This window comes from Girardinichthys multiradiatus, chromosome 15 (assembly GCF_021462225.1).
Source record: "Girardinichthys multiradiatus isolate DD_20200921_A chromosome 15, DD_fGirMul_XY1, whole genome shotgun sequence".
Lineage (NCBI taxonomy): Eukaryota > Metazoa > Chordata > Actinopteri > Cyprinodontiformes > Goodeidae > Girardinichthys > Girardinichthys multiradiatus.
The window spans coordinates 22352882-22367918 of record NC_061808.1 but is presented as its reverse complement, the minus strand read 5'-3'; the positions used below and the strand labels follow the sequence as shown (position 1 = coordinate 22367918).

Sequence of the window (15037 nt, the reverse complement as noted above, 5' to 3'; positions counted from 1 at the left end):
GAGGGCATACCTAGTTGTAGCGAAGTCTCGGTGTGGTAATATCCATCTTGTTGCTTCTTTTTTAACATAGAACACAAATCCAAACGCTCCACTGTCTGGTTGCCAAAAAATCTGAGTGTTAAGGAAAGATTGCACAGGCATACATTTGTTACACCAAAAACAACAGACACATTTATTGTTGGATTAAGTTTACAATATTAAGAAATTGTTTAAGCCCCCTTCACACCAGATTAAGACCTCACCATAACACCATAAATCATCCAAGATGTGGATGTACATCCTGTGCAGGGTCTTGGAGAAGTCCTCTTAAGGGAAAACAGGAAACAGAAAGATCCCCAGTACCAATGATGGTGCATGAGAGTTCCCGACTGTTTCAAGCATGCACAAACCTTCTGTGGTGAGCTCATGGTGAACAATTATCATAGTGGCATCATATCTAGACACTGAGCGCAGTGAGGAGGAGCCTAGCAGTAGCAGCTGTATCTTCTCCATGATGTGTAGCTCGTAAGCGGATTGGTCATCAGCGTATTTTAACGAGGAGTGACCAAAGCTCAGCCCATGCCAAGCCTAGAACCTCATCATAGGCATCTCTTCCTGCCACTGATTTGACTGAAGCCAGAAGTATCTGACCAAACAGTGGACAGGAAAAAAAATAACCATCCCCATGCCAACTATAGTGCAATGATCTGGCCCTGTCACACGGAAATCGGTATGGGCTGCGTTCCCTGTGGACAGGCCTTCTAGCTGGGAAGAAGCCCAAACTACTCTAAATTGTGCATATGTCCTGGCTGCTAGTTGACAGAAAACAGGTTTTCTGTCTGCATTTCAATAGCTAAATGCACCCATCACAGTCAAAACGAATGCATCGCATCTGATTTAGCAATGGGGATGAGAGAGGAGGAGAAAGGTGATCAGCTGCTCTTGAACTAATAATAAAAATCAGAAACAGTCACAGTTGGGGCACGGTGGTGGCACAGGGGTAAAAAGCCTGACATATTTAGTAGCTTGAGTCTTTGATGCAGCTGTCAAGGGCTCGAGTCCCGGCCCAGGCGACCTTTGCTGCATGTCTTTCCCCTCTCTTTCCTGTCAGCTTACTGTTGAAAAAATTTGAAAAATAGAGGCCAGAAGAGCCACAAAAAATAGTCAAAGAGGAACTTTTAAAACAGTTTCAGATCACAGAGTCTGGATATGTTGAGCCCACAGTGATTAGTGGAGAACAGATTTTGGTCACTGAGATATCTGCACAGAGCTCTAAACTGAAAATGAAGGTATTCACTTTTATTCATTCATTCATCTTCTATACTGCTTATTCCATAGTGGGTCATGGGGGAGCTGGTGCCTATCTCCAGCAGTCTACGGGCAGGAGGCAGGGTACACCCTGGACAGATTGCCAATCCATACAGACACATACAGGACAAACAACCACACACACACTCATTCACACCTAAGGGCAATTTTAGAGAGACCAATTAACCTGACAGTCATGTTTTTTGACTGTGGGAGGAAGCCGGAGTACCCGGTGAGATCCCAAGCATGCATGGGGAGAACATGTAAACTCCATGAGTCGAACCCAGGACCTTCTTGCTGCAAGGCAACACTGCTACTAACTGCACCACTGTGCAGCCATCTTTTTCTTCCCTTTTAGTGTAATGTAATTGCATACTAATATATATTTCCTCATTTTATTTGCTGGTTTGTTTGATTGTGCTTAGAGAGTTACTGTGCACTTTGGTCAACTAATGTTGCTTTTGCGGGCTGCACGGTAGCACAGTTCGTAGTCCTATTGCCCTGCAGCAAGAAGGTCCTGGGTTTGGATCCCAGTCTGGGGTCTTTCTGCATGGAGCTTGCATGTTCTCCCAGGGCATGTGTGGGTCCTTTCCAGATACTCTGGCTTCCTACCATAGTTCAAAAATCCAATGACCGCTTGATTGATTTTTATTCAACCAAGACGTTTGCTTCATATAGGAAATGACAGGCATCTCTAAAAACATAATAGGATGATGTACAAGCACTATCATATTTTTAAATAAATACGTTTGGATGGTCATTGCAGTCTAGGACACCCTGGGACATTCTTAATCCAGTGTGCAGAGGGCCTAAACAATATTCAGTTGGAAAATCTTAATACATCACAATATCATTTATAAACAGAGCAAAACATCTTTTACTAATTATCCAAACCATGGCCTCAAAAAGAAGGAACTTCATCACTGCAATCGAATGAACCAGTGTGTTTAATACCCACAACGTCCCCTGAAACAAAACCAGTTCACCCTTTTGCTTTTGGCAGATGAATCAAGTTCTTACTTGTTTGTGTAGTCGGAGTAAAGTCCTGGTTCCACTCGCTTTATTCCCTGATAGAAATAGGAAAATAAAACAGCGAGTAAATCATCCATGTTATGACACTTATATCCTCTTACGCAAATACGCAAAAAATAGACAAAACAGTGACACGGTCTAAGAGGCGTCAGGCGGGAAGAGCTTCCATCAAGTGTCAACGAGATAAAAAATAAATGCAGTTCTTTCCTGTGTCACTTCTATCCTGAAAGACACTTCCTGTCTCTATCTTTTTGTCTATTCCCTTTCCTTCACACTCCCTTTACTCTAGTTTTTTTTAATATTATATCACAAATTGTAATTTTTTTCTTCTCTATCCCCTTAAAATCACTGAATCACTCAGACATGAAAATGATTAAAAAAATCTAAATATACATAAAGTGATACTGTAGCTGAAACAAGAGCGAAGGTTTGACTACCTAAACAGTCCAAAACCGCTGAAAGAAAAGTGAAAGAAATGGAAAATGTTAGTTAAAAAGTTCATTACTTAGTTCTCTTTACAAACAATAAAAATCAAGAATACTGGGGCTGAATGGGAGAGAAATGAAAAAAAAAAACAAATTAACAAAACTTTGCTCTCATGAACCAATATCTGACAAAGACAATGTGCATATATTTCTGTCTACTTCCATTCAGTGTGTTTATACCTGAAATCGTAGTTTTGACGCTCTTGACAGCTTCATGATGGTGAGGTGGGGTTCAAAGTGGCGACAGTCTCCCTGTAGGAGACCCTGCTCCTCAAAACGCCTCTGCAACAACTCTGCAACACACATTTGAAAAACTTCAGCTTTATTTCTCCCTCAGTCAGACTGTGTTGCAAATAGAATTAATTAAAATTAAAGCGCAACATACATTTGAAAAGTATTAATACAGGTAATAATAATATCAATGTACATAGAAAATGTTGTCTTGTAGGCAGATTGCTGTCCTGTCTCCCACTACTCTACAGACTTTAGGAGAAAACCCCCCCAAAAAAACCAAAGGGTAAGTAAAAAAAGAGCCTTGTAAACAAATAGGCTGCAAGGACAGATATACACATGCAAACAACACCCACCCACTAGCTGATGAGGTTGAGTGCAGCGCTAGAGAGGTATTTTTAGAAGAGAAACTCTGCAGGGAGAGAAAGGTTAGTATATAATCAATAACAGCAGTGGAGAGAGCAGACCGGAAGACAATAGGGTCTAAAACATGATGCTTTATCCTCAGTTTCTTCCAGTTGCTACAAGCAAATCCAGTTTAAGGTTAAAAATACAAAAACATTCTAAAAAAAAAATCTTCATCTGAACAACCAAACTTTACGTCGCATGCATGACGCCAAAATATGACTTGCCTAAAATGCTCCTGCATGCAAGTCCTTTTTAAAACTGTTGGTTTCATTTCCATCAATAACGCATTTTACCATTCAAAAGGTTTAACATCCCTTTAATAAAAGACCAGAGAAACCAGTAACTTTAGTTTTCTCTGACTGTATGACAATAAAGCAAGGCAGCACCCCTTTTCCAAGCTGGTTGCTGCTCACTGCTGCTCAGCTGTATAAAAAAATTATACTAACATTTTCCCTTGCTTCCAGCAAAAGACTAATTTAACTATTTGGAACCATTTCAGAAACACAGATGGGCTCAGAGTTGAAGCTAATGACGACACCCATCATTGCTGTTAATGACAACACTGTTTTGAAACTACAGCAGCCAAGCTAACCACAGTTAAGAAGTTGAGTGCTGGCTAGTTTGTGTCAGCTTGTTATAACTGTGTTAATCTATGAAGAGCAGAAAGGCAAAGAAAGGATAGTATTCTGCACAATAAGCATTTGAAAGCTACTACTTCAATTCATTTAAATTCAATCCAGTTTATTTATATAGCGCCGATTCACAACAAATGTGATCTCAAGGCATTTTTTACAAAAACAAAGTCAATTTAATCCCATCATACAGACAGATTTCAAGTCAAATAACTTCAACTGAATTCAGTTTTTATTCTGTAAATTGTTTCCATACGTTTATGAATCAAAATCAAAAACAGAGTAAATAAATTAAGTTACAGATAAAATTATTTTACCTGCAATAATCAATATGTTGCACTGTTTCAGCATCAGTAGGATGCTTACATAAAAGTAACTAGACTGTCTTTTTTGACATTTTTTTTCTTTTATTTCATTGTATTCAAACTATTGTTTGAATACAATGAAACTGAAAAGATAATGTAACACGTGAGGATTCCTCTCAAGTTGGCCATCACTAAAATATTAGGAGCACATGCCTAAATATGAGCAGTCAATACCCTGGATAAGAAGCTGGTAAGTCTTAGAACAAGCAACCCCCCTTGGCTGCCATGCATATTTCTAAATAAACTGATGGTTGAGGGAAAAGGTACAGTATTGGAGCTCATTTATGCACGTAGGCATGCTGGTTTTACAGAGGGAATCCCCTTAGAAATATTGGCTTAACATTGCAACCATAGGCACACAACCAAATCATACACCCAGACATGCACATATATGCACAGATAGAAACACACCCAGGTTTAAACGATGACAAAAACATAGGTTGCAAACACTCTGAATTGTACCTTCTTTGGCCAGATGCAAAGGGTGTTAGTTGTGTTAAAGATTTGACCTGGTTCCCAGGTGATCAAGTTCAGATCTTACCTCTTAAATTACAGAATGCAGAACCAAGTTAGTTTAACCTAAGCTGTCGAATTTAGACTAATTAGGTCCCTCACACAGTAATGATCATTCACCTTTAATACAGTTCAAATTATTAACAAAGACAACACACAGCTTCAGAACTAAGCCTGACTTCAGGCATCCCTCCAGGTAGCACAACAATGAATATTTATCACATTAAGTCTTTATAAAGCACATTCAATAATAGTAAAGATAATAATTTATAATTAGCAACCTCCAGACTAGACTGACGGATAAGTGCTGATCTCAGATTCTGACCTGCAAGGCTGTCCAGTGTGTGTCTGTGTTCTCCGCTGTCCAGTCCAACAAACACCACCTCCTTCCTGAAATGACGGATTCCAGAGAAGGGCAGAACCAGGTCCCGCCCACCCAGGAGCTTAGCCACTGACGGCTCGACCTGAGCCAGCACGGCGGCTGCCCTGAAAAACGAAATAAATAACATTATCCACGTCAGAACACACAGAGCAGTAATCCTCCCTCACTCTCCCTGCCTTGTTACATAATAACATAAGTTATTAAAGACGATATCTTCTTCATACAGATTTTTAATATTTATTACTGCATAACATGGCTTATGTGCTGTAAAAACATACTGGGGGTAAGCATGCCACAAAAACAAAAATGTGGTAGGAAGGTAAATACCTACAGGATGATTAATGTCAATCAGTATTATTAATGATGATTATGTTTCATTTGGTTACTTAGGCAACAAACACTTCAAAAGGCATTAGATGCAGCCATATTCAATAAAGTAGAATATGAAGGGCTCGTTTGTTGGATTAAAAGTACCTTTTGAAAATAAGCTTTAAGCAGATATTAAACATACTTTTCATTAAACCCACATTTCTGTATTGAAAATATGTTTTTATTGGTCTGATTCTAAAATTCTAATCTTAAATGTCATGTTTTCAATAGCTGTAAGCAGAAAATCATTATAATTACCAGAAATAAAGGCTTATTTTCATAACATTCTGGGTATTTTAGTAAAAAGTATTATCCTTGAACCTGCCTGAAGAGTAGTGGATCATTGTCGGCCCATTTCACTACTTTAGTGGCTTCCGGACTGACTTAGATCATCTCTTTATCAAACCCTTTAACCCCTGGAGTCGTCAAATCAAGAATAAAGTATCCTAGATGAATGCAAATTCTTTGGAGCAGTTTGTAAACTTCACTGTGTTTATTTTGGTTACAAAAATTACTAAAACTAGATGTTTTGGGGCTTTGTTTGTATTTCTGACCATGTTTAATGACAACAGGTGCAGTTGAACCTGGATTTAAAATAATGGCCTTTTTTAATTTTTAAATGAGTGTGTATTCACTCAGCAAGTCTAAAATCAAAATACTGATGGATAAAATGTTAAAATCAATGTGTGATTTGGCAAATCAAAGGTAAAGCCTGTTAAATTAATACACATCAGTGTGAAAACCCCTATTCTTTTTTTCATTATCCAGACCTACACAATCATAAAAGCAAATTTCAGACTTTGAAACAGAAACCCTGATATTATGGTTATAGCTACTGGGATTCTTAAGTTTAAACTTGGATTTAAAATGATAACATGCTAAAAACACTATTAAAAAAGGCCCCTCAGCACAGTAAAACAGGTATTACACAACTACACATACAAACAGACAGCCGATTGTAAAAGGCAGCATAAAGTGATCAACTGGTATGCAGGAAATTGATATCTAGTACTGTTATTTTTTCACAGCTGTCTGACCCTCTTGCTGTCATGAAACTGGACAGGTCACAGACAATAAGATGGATGCCATAAAAGAATGGGAGCGTGTTGAATTAAAGTAATCAGAATTTATTGATCTGGGGTGTGGCGCGTGACCCATATGGCCCTCAGTCCTCGAAACAGCCATCCCTGGTTTGAGTCCCGACCCTGGAGACCTATGCTTCATGCTTCCCCCTCTCTCCACCCCACTTCAAACCCGTCTACCTTGAAAAAAAATAAACAAATAACGGCCAGTAGTGCCGCAAAAAATATAAATATATGTATTTATTGACCTTACATAACAGCTCAACAAAAGTAAAGATGTACTCTCTAAAACTAACGTCAACACTCATGCCCACCTCTACACACACACATACACACTTTTCCACAGTCTGCACATGATCTGCACATTACAAAAGACATTAAACTAGAGAAACAGCTTGAAATCTGAGAGGTCTCTGTTTGATTAAACTTCAGGGCATTTAGAATACATCCTGTGAAAATGGAGATGTGAATCACAGATCGCTCAGAAAATGTAAAAACTAGGATACATATAAAGCGCTGATCTGTGTATGTAAATGCATAATCAAAAAAGCTATTTTAACACTGAAAATAAGATAGTCAGTCGGTATAATATGACACGCTTCAGCAGAGTACTACACGGTCTTGCTACACAGGCACAAATACTGTAAATCTTGACGCACAATACTGAATAAACAAAAGACTAAGTAAGTTGCATAAGCAGGTCTGACAGCTCCAGTCTCTGGTCAATTCTATATTTGTTCATAATCAGGAGACAGTTCAAATAAAATTCAATAAAAATAAAAAAAATAAATCATGTTTTTCTTCTGTGTTTCATTTTATGCTTTTGCATGCAGGTGTGTGTGTGCCCTTTTAGAGAAAAAAGGACAATGCATTTGGCTAATGTGACGCCAATATTTCTCCTATTCTCTGCCATGGCTTCAATTCAATTCAATTCAGTTTTATTTATATAGCGCCAATTCACAACACATGTTATCTCAAGGCACTTCACAACTGTCAGGTACATACATTCCAATTAATCCTAACAATTGAACAGTGCAGTCGGAGTTAGTTATTTATTCAAATTGGATAAAAAGTTTTTCTATCTAAGGAAACCCAGCAGATTGCATCCAGTCAGTGACTTGCAGCATTCACTCCTCCTGGATGAGCATGTAGAGACAGTGGACAGTCACTGGTGTTGACTTTGCAGCAATCCCTCATACTGAGCATGCTGAATAAGTGGTATAAGTACTCACATAATCCCTGAGTACTTATGAAATTTCTAAATCACCTCAAAACATCCTATAAATTTCTGTTTGTCAGAACAACCTGTTTTATTCACTATTATCACTGTTTATCAAGTATTTTACTCTTAAATGATAAAAAATTATCTCTTCTATGCTTTCCATTCAGGGTTTTGACCATTCAGCAGCACAAACTGCATTGGTAAATGTTTTCAATGACAGCAATGCATCTAAAACTTCTGTGTGGGTATATACAGGTCCTTCTCAAAATATTAGCATATTGTGATAAAGTTCATTATTTTCCATAATGTCATGATGAAAATTTAACATTCATATATTTTAGATTCATTGCACACTAACTGAAATATTTCAGGTCTTTTATTGTCTTAATACGGATGATTTTGGCATACAGCTCATGAAAACCCAAAATTCCTATCTCACAAAATTAGCATATCATTAAAAGGGTCTCTAAACGAGCTATGAACCTAATCATCTGAATCAACAAGTTAACTCTAAACACCTGCAAAAGATTCCTGAGGCCTTTAAAACTCCCAGCCTGGTTCATCACTCAAAACCCCAATCATGGGTAAGACTGCTGACCTGACTGCTGTCCAGAAGGCCACTATTGACACCCTCAAGCAAGAGGGTAAGACACAGAAAGAAATTTCTGAACGAATAGGCTGTTCCCAGAGTGCTGTATCAAGGCACCTCAGTGGGAAGTCTGTGGGAAGGAAAAAGAGTGGCAGAAAACGCTGCACAACGAGAAGAGGTGACCGGACCCTGAGGAAGATTGTGGAGAAGGGCCGGTTCCAGACCTTGGGGGACCTGCGGAAGCAGTGGACTGAGTCTGGAGTAGAAACATCCAGAACCATCGTGCACAGGCGTGTGCAGGAAATGGGCTACAGGTGCCGCATTCCCCAGACCTGGGCTACAGAGAAGCAGCACTGGACTGTTGCTCAGTGGTCCAAAGTACTTTTTTCGGATGAAAGCAAATTCTGCATGTCATTCGGAAATCAAGGTGCCAGAGTCTGGAGGAAGACTGGGGAGAAGGAAATGCCAAAATGCCAGAAGTCCAGTGTCAAGTACCCACAGTCAGTGATGGTCTGGGGTGCCGTGTCAGCTGCTGGTGTTGGTCCACTGTGTTTTATCAAGGGCAGGGTCAATGCAGCTAGCTATCAGGAGATTTTGGAGCACTTCATGCTTCCATCTGCTGAAAAGCTTTATGGAGATGAAGATTTCATTTTTCAGCATGACCTGGCACCTGCTCACAGTGCCAAAACCACTGGTAAATGGTTTACTGACCATGGTATCACTGTGCTCAATTGGCCTGCCAACTCTCCTGACCTGAACCCCATAGAGAATCTGTGGGATATTGTGAAGAGAACGTTGAGAGACTCAAGACCCAACACTCTGGATGAGCTAAAGGCCGCTATCGAAGCATCCTGGGCCTCCATAAGACCTCAGCAGTGCCACAGGCTGATTGCCTCCATGCCACGCCGCATTGAAGCAGTCATTTCTGCCAAAGGATTCCCGACCAAGTATTGAGTGCATAACTGTACATGATTATTTGAAGGTTGACGTTTTTTGTATTAAAAACACTTTTCTTTTATTGGTCGGATGAAATATGCTAATTTTGTGAGATAGGAATTTTGGGTTTTCATGAGCTGTATGCCAAAATCATCCGTATTAAGACAATAAAAGACCTGAAATATTTCAGTTAGTGTGCAATGAATCTAAAATATATGAATGTTAAATTTTCATCATTACATTAAAGAAAATAATTAACTTTATCACAATATGCTAATTTTTTGAGAAGGACCTGTATATCTCAGTGCTGCGTTTGATTACAACATCCTGATTGATAGATGGGAAACCGGGTGAGATTGTCTGGTAGTGTGCTAAGTTCAGATCTTACTTGGCTGATAAGGACAACTTTGTGTCAGTCTGAGGGAAAAAAGATCAAGTGAGGTTCCACAAGGCTCTGTTCTTGGGCAACTTTTATTTAGCATCTTTATGCTTCCCCTAGCTTGGACTATGGAAGGTTTCAAGTGTTACAACATCTCTTACCAGATGTACGCCGATGACACAACTTTATATTTCTGTCAAATAACTACATTTTCTTACAGTTACTAAGTAAATGTGTATAAATAATGTTACAGCCTAATGGTCCAGAATTTCTTTCAGCATAATGCAAAAAATACAGAAGTCAGACGTGTTGGTTCCAAAAATGCAAGATTAGAAATCAACACTAAACTTGACCTGATGAGCCTAAGAAAGTTTACCACAAAAGGGTTGCTTTAATTGCATTGATTTTCAGTAGGTTAGATCATTGTAATGGTGTTCATACAGATCTTTGTAAAAAAAAATCAGGCAGCTGTGGCTAAACAACAATGCTGTGGCCAGAGTCCTGATCAACACCAGAACCTAAATCCCTGCACTGCCTCCCAGTTTATAAAAGTATGTTATTTAAAATCTTGTCAAAGTCCAGTCCTTCAAGGCTGGAGTTTGACTTGCTTTCTCTCTTTTTATGTGATGCTTTGATTGTATGTTATTCTTTAAATGCACTTCCTATTTTTAGTGTAAATTGCATTACCTATTTTCCTTTATTTTCCTGGAAAACACTTTGACTTACTATCATCTGGTAACTAAAATCTTTTTATGTGAAAAACTAATAACATTGTTTACTTGGACATTTTTCTCTGGAAGTGAATGAAATTCAAAGTGTTTAAGAACTTTTTTTTTAAGATTTTGTTTAGCCACTAGTTGCCTTTTTTGGGAGTTACCAGACAGGAAATGGGCAGAGAGAGAAGGGTGGGACAACATGCAGCAAAGATCTCAAGGATTGAAGATCAAACCCAGGCTGAAAGCCTCGAGGACAATACCTCCTGTATATGGCGAGCCTGCTCTACCACTACACCTCGCAACGCCCTGTGCTCAAAAACGTTTTATGGACATTTTATTCCCTCTGATTGAGACGATATATTTAGAGTTTAAACAATCATGACTCATTTGAGGAAATATGTATTTAAATGAGCAAAACAAGACCAAATGTCATTAAGTTTTTATCCACCTCTGCATTTAATGCAGGAAGAGGAAGTTTAATTCAGGACTTTCCAATATCAACACTTGGAGTTTTCATGTTGGTGAAGGATGCAGTCTAACATTTTTCAGATAAGCTAAAATGTGTCTGAAGAAAAAGATGAATGACTCTGCATCAGCATTAGAATAAACTGCAATATGTATGATTTTAAACCATTTCTAAATAATCATTAACCCTTATGATGTGATATAAGCATTCATCTTAAATAACTTGGCATTGATTTGGTGTGCCTCCAAGCCCTCAGTGTAGGGATTAATGGTGGTATTTTTTTGTAATGTATGCTCCATTTTTAAATGTTAACATGTACTTTAAAACGGGAGATAACTCACATATCTACTTGCTCCTGACTGGCCAGATAGGTGACCAGTAGTGTGATGTGAAGAGTCGGGACTGGGACCATGGCTTTGGCCAGTCGGGGCTCCTGCTGAAGCACGGCCTCTTGGACCTCCTTGACAAGTGACTTTATCTGTTGTCAGACACATTTGCTTTCAGTTACTGGCAGCGGAGAGACATTTATCTACTCGTTCAAACACAAAACCCAACCCTACAAATCCAAGATCTACCTCATTATGAACTATTTGAGAGGAAGTTAAGTGGAAGTTGAAGAAAACAAATGAGAGGGCTATGAAATGTAACATTTAAGCTCAAACAAAATACACGATTATTTAAAGTGATGTCTTTTCAGCTGCTTATTTGTGGTCGAAATACAAGTATGTTTCAGTATACTACATGTATTAATGTCAAACACTTGATACAAACTAATCAGAAAAAGAGAAAATATCTTCATAGGCACTTTCAATAAAAAGAAAAGACAAGAAAGGGTCTCTTTCAAAATGTATATTCATTTTTTCATATTAGACAGGGTGTTTCAAGTGTACACCTAACTTTGCAGGCAAAGATAAATATAGAAATTAAAGCATATGTTAGGGTTTCCTACCGCAGTGTTAGTAATGGGTATGGAGACAAAGTAGTTTGGTCTTGGGCTCTTTTTTTTTTTCTTCATCTGGTCACCGTCCTCCTCGCTATCTATTCGGCCCCCACTGTCTCCTCTTTTTCTCTTCCTCTTCTTCTCAGACATCTCAAGGGTGGGGACTTCACGAGCCACGCACACACATTTGAGAAGATAAGTTACATGAAACTGAAAGCGTCAGCAGGCCAGTGGGTTATAATTCAGCTACCTTAATGTTAGTCTAGCCACACTGACACAGTTGAAGAAAAGCAAAGGACAGGATCTTGAGGTATACATACACCCAAGCTCCTTCCATGTGGTGGGGCTGGTCAGTGCAAATGGAAGCTCAGACATTAAACTGGCAGACGCTTCATCTGATATGAGCTTCTTCTTCATCAGCTTCTGCCTCTCCTTCCTCATCCTCCTCTTTGATTTTTTTTCATTTGATTTTGTTGAGGCTGCAGATAACATGTAAAAAAATACAGAGTCTTAAAAAGTATTCATAACTCTTGAAAATGTTTACATTTTGTTACACTACAACCATACATTTAAAGTATTTTATTTAAATCTTATATGATAGACACAAAAGATGTATAGTGGAAAAGTAACACTGCATATCAGCCTGAAGACACTATAGGTTCACCCTGTAGCAGGACAACACATTTCAACATTCAACCAGAGCTACATGGAATGGTTTAGATCAGGGTAGGCCAACATCAGTGCTGCATGTTTTATATGAGTCCCTGTTACAAGACTGTTGCATTCATGGCTTCATTACTTCCCAAGCATGTCATTAAGCTCTACGGAGTCTTCGTAAAAAAAAAAACATTAATTTGATTCAGGCAATTAGAACCAGGGGAACGTCTAACATGCAGCACATTGGCTCTTGAGAACTGGAGTTGGCCACTTTGGTTTAGATTAATAGAATAGCCCATCACTAAAATCTACATATAAATTTCCTTCTTCCTGACAACTATTTGGCACTTTGTCATGGTTTGTCACATACAGTACAGACCAAAAGTTTGGACACACCTTCTCATTCAAAGAGTTTTCTTTATCTTCATGACTATGAATATTGTAGCTTCACACTGAAGGCATCAAAACTATTAACTCATGTGTAATTATATACTGAAAAAAAAGTGTCTTATATTCTAGGTTCTTCAAAGTAGCCACCTTTTGCTTTGATTACTGCTCCGCACACTCTTGGCATTCTGTTGATGAGCTTCAAGAGGTAGTCACCTGAAATGGTTTTCACTTCACAGGTGTGCCCTGTCAGGTTTAATAAGTGGGATTTCAAGCCTTATAAATGGGGTTGGGACCATCAGTTGTGTTGTGCAGGAGGTGGATACAGTACACAGCTGATAGTCCTACTGAATAGACTGTTAGAATTTGTATTATGGCAAGAAAAAAGCAGCTAAGTAAAGAAAAACGAGTGGCCATCGTTACTTTAAGAAATGAAGGTCAGTCAGTCTGAACAATTGGGAAAACTTTGAAAGTGTCCCCAAGTACAGTTGTAAAACCATCAAGCGCTACAAAGAAACTGGCTCACATGAGGACCGCCCCAGGAAAGGAAGACCAAGAGTCACCTCTGCTGCGGACGATAAATTCATCCAAGTCACCAGCTTCAGAAATCGCAGTTTAACAGCAGCTCAGATTAGAGAACAGGTCAATGCCATACAGAGTTCTAGCAGCAGACACATCTCTAGAACAACTGTTAAGAGGAGACTGTGTGAATCAGGCCTTCATGGTAAAATAGCTGCTAGGAAACCACTGCTGAGGACAGGCAAAAAGCAGAAGAGACTTGTTTGGGCTAAAGAACACAAGGAATGGACATTAGACCAGTGGAAATCTGTGCTTTGGTCTGATGAGTCCAAGTTTGAGATCTTTGGTTCCAACCACCGTGTCTTTGTGCGGTGCAGAAGAGGTGAACGGATGGACTCTACATGCCTGGTTCCCACCGTGAAGCATGGAGGAGGAGGTGTGATGGTGTGGGGGTGCTTTGCTGGAGACACTGTTGGGGATTTATTCAATATTGAAAGCATACTGAACCAGCATGGCTACCACAGCATCTTGCAGCGGCATGCTATTCCATCCGGTTTGCGTTTAGTTGGACCATCATCAGATGACCTGGCCTCCACAGTCACCGGACCTGAACCCAATCGAGATGGTTTGGGGTGAGCTGGACCACAGAGTGAAGGCAAAAGGGCCAACAAGTGCTAAGCATCTCTGGAAACTCCTTCAAGACTGTTGGAAAACCATTTCAGGAGACTACGTCTTGAAGCTCATCAACAGAATGCCAAGAGTGTGTGGAGCAGTAATCAGAGCAAAAGGTGGCTACTTTGAAGAACCTAGAATATAAGACACTTTTTTTTCAGTATATAATTACACATGAGTTAATAGTTTTGATGCCTTCAGTGTGAAGCTACAATATTCATAGTCATGAAGATAAAGAAAACTCTTTGAATGAGAAGGTGTGTCCAAACTTTTGGTCTGCACTGTATATGAGACAGCACTACTCCTTATGACTTGAAAACGAAGTGGAATAAAAATATAAATTCATCACACGTATTCTCAATTAACTGTAAACTTTAACAGGGTAAACCACCCGACCAGAGAGCTCCGCTACAACATGATAACCAACCACAAACTTATTTGAGTCTGTATGCTTTACTTACTTAACCCTCTAGAGGTTTCAGCATCTGCAGGACTTCCATGGACCTCCATGCAGGTCGCATCAACTTGGCCTGCAGTAATCATCTTAACTTGTTGCATTCTGCTCTCCACTTCAACCAAGGTTTCAGCCCCACCAGTACAACCCTCCTCATCATCACCTTCACCATTAGATGCAACTGCATTGGCCTCTCCCCCATAACAAATGCTGGCTGTCTGCATTACATCTACTGCTGGTAAACAGACGCAGGGCTGACGTTTAGCCTGAAACAGAGACCGATGGTGTAACTATTTTTCGCATTATTTGTGTTT

At 39.3% G+C, this 15037-nt stretch overlaps 1 protein-coding gene across 5 annotated transcripts in view; it reads right to left on the bottom strand.

The window, feature by feature from the left end:
• The window catches only part of LOC124881951 (A-kinase anchor protein 7-like), a 60906-nt gene that overhangs the window by 45245 nt on the left and 624 nt on the right, over window positions 1-15037 (bottom strand). For all 5 annotated transcript variants that reach the window (XM_047387953.1, XM_047387954.1, XM_047387955.1 and 2 more), the window contains 8 exons: window positions 14731-14989; window positions 12355-12513; window positions 12044-12198; window positions 11436-11572; window positions 5279-5439; window positions 2985-3097; window positions 2308-2354; window positions 11-111 (listed from right to left, as the gene is read on the bottom strand). In XM_047387953.1, coding sequence (XP_047243909.1) covers window positions 11-111; window positions 2308-2354; window positions 2985-3097; window positions 5279-5439; window positions 11436-11572; window positions 12044-12198; window positions 12355-12513; window positions 14731-14989 — 1132 coding nt within the window. The remainder of the gene's footprint in view (window positions 1-10; window positions 112-2307; window positions 2355-2984; window positions 3098-5278; window positions 5440-11435; window positions 11573-12043; window positions 12199-12354; window positions 12514-14730; window positions 14990-15037) is intronic.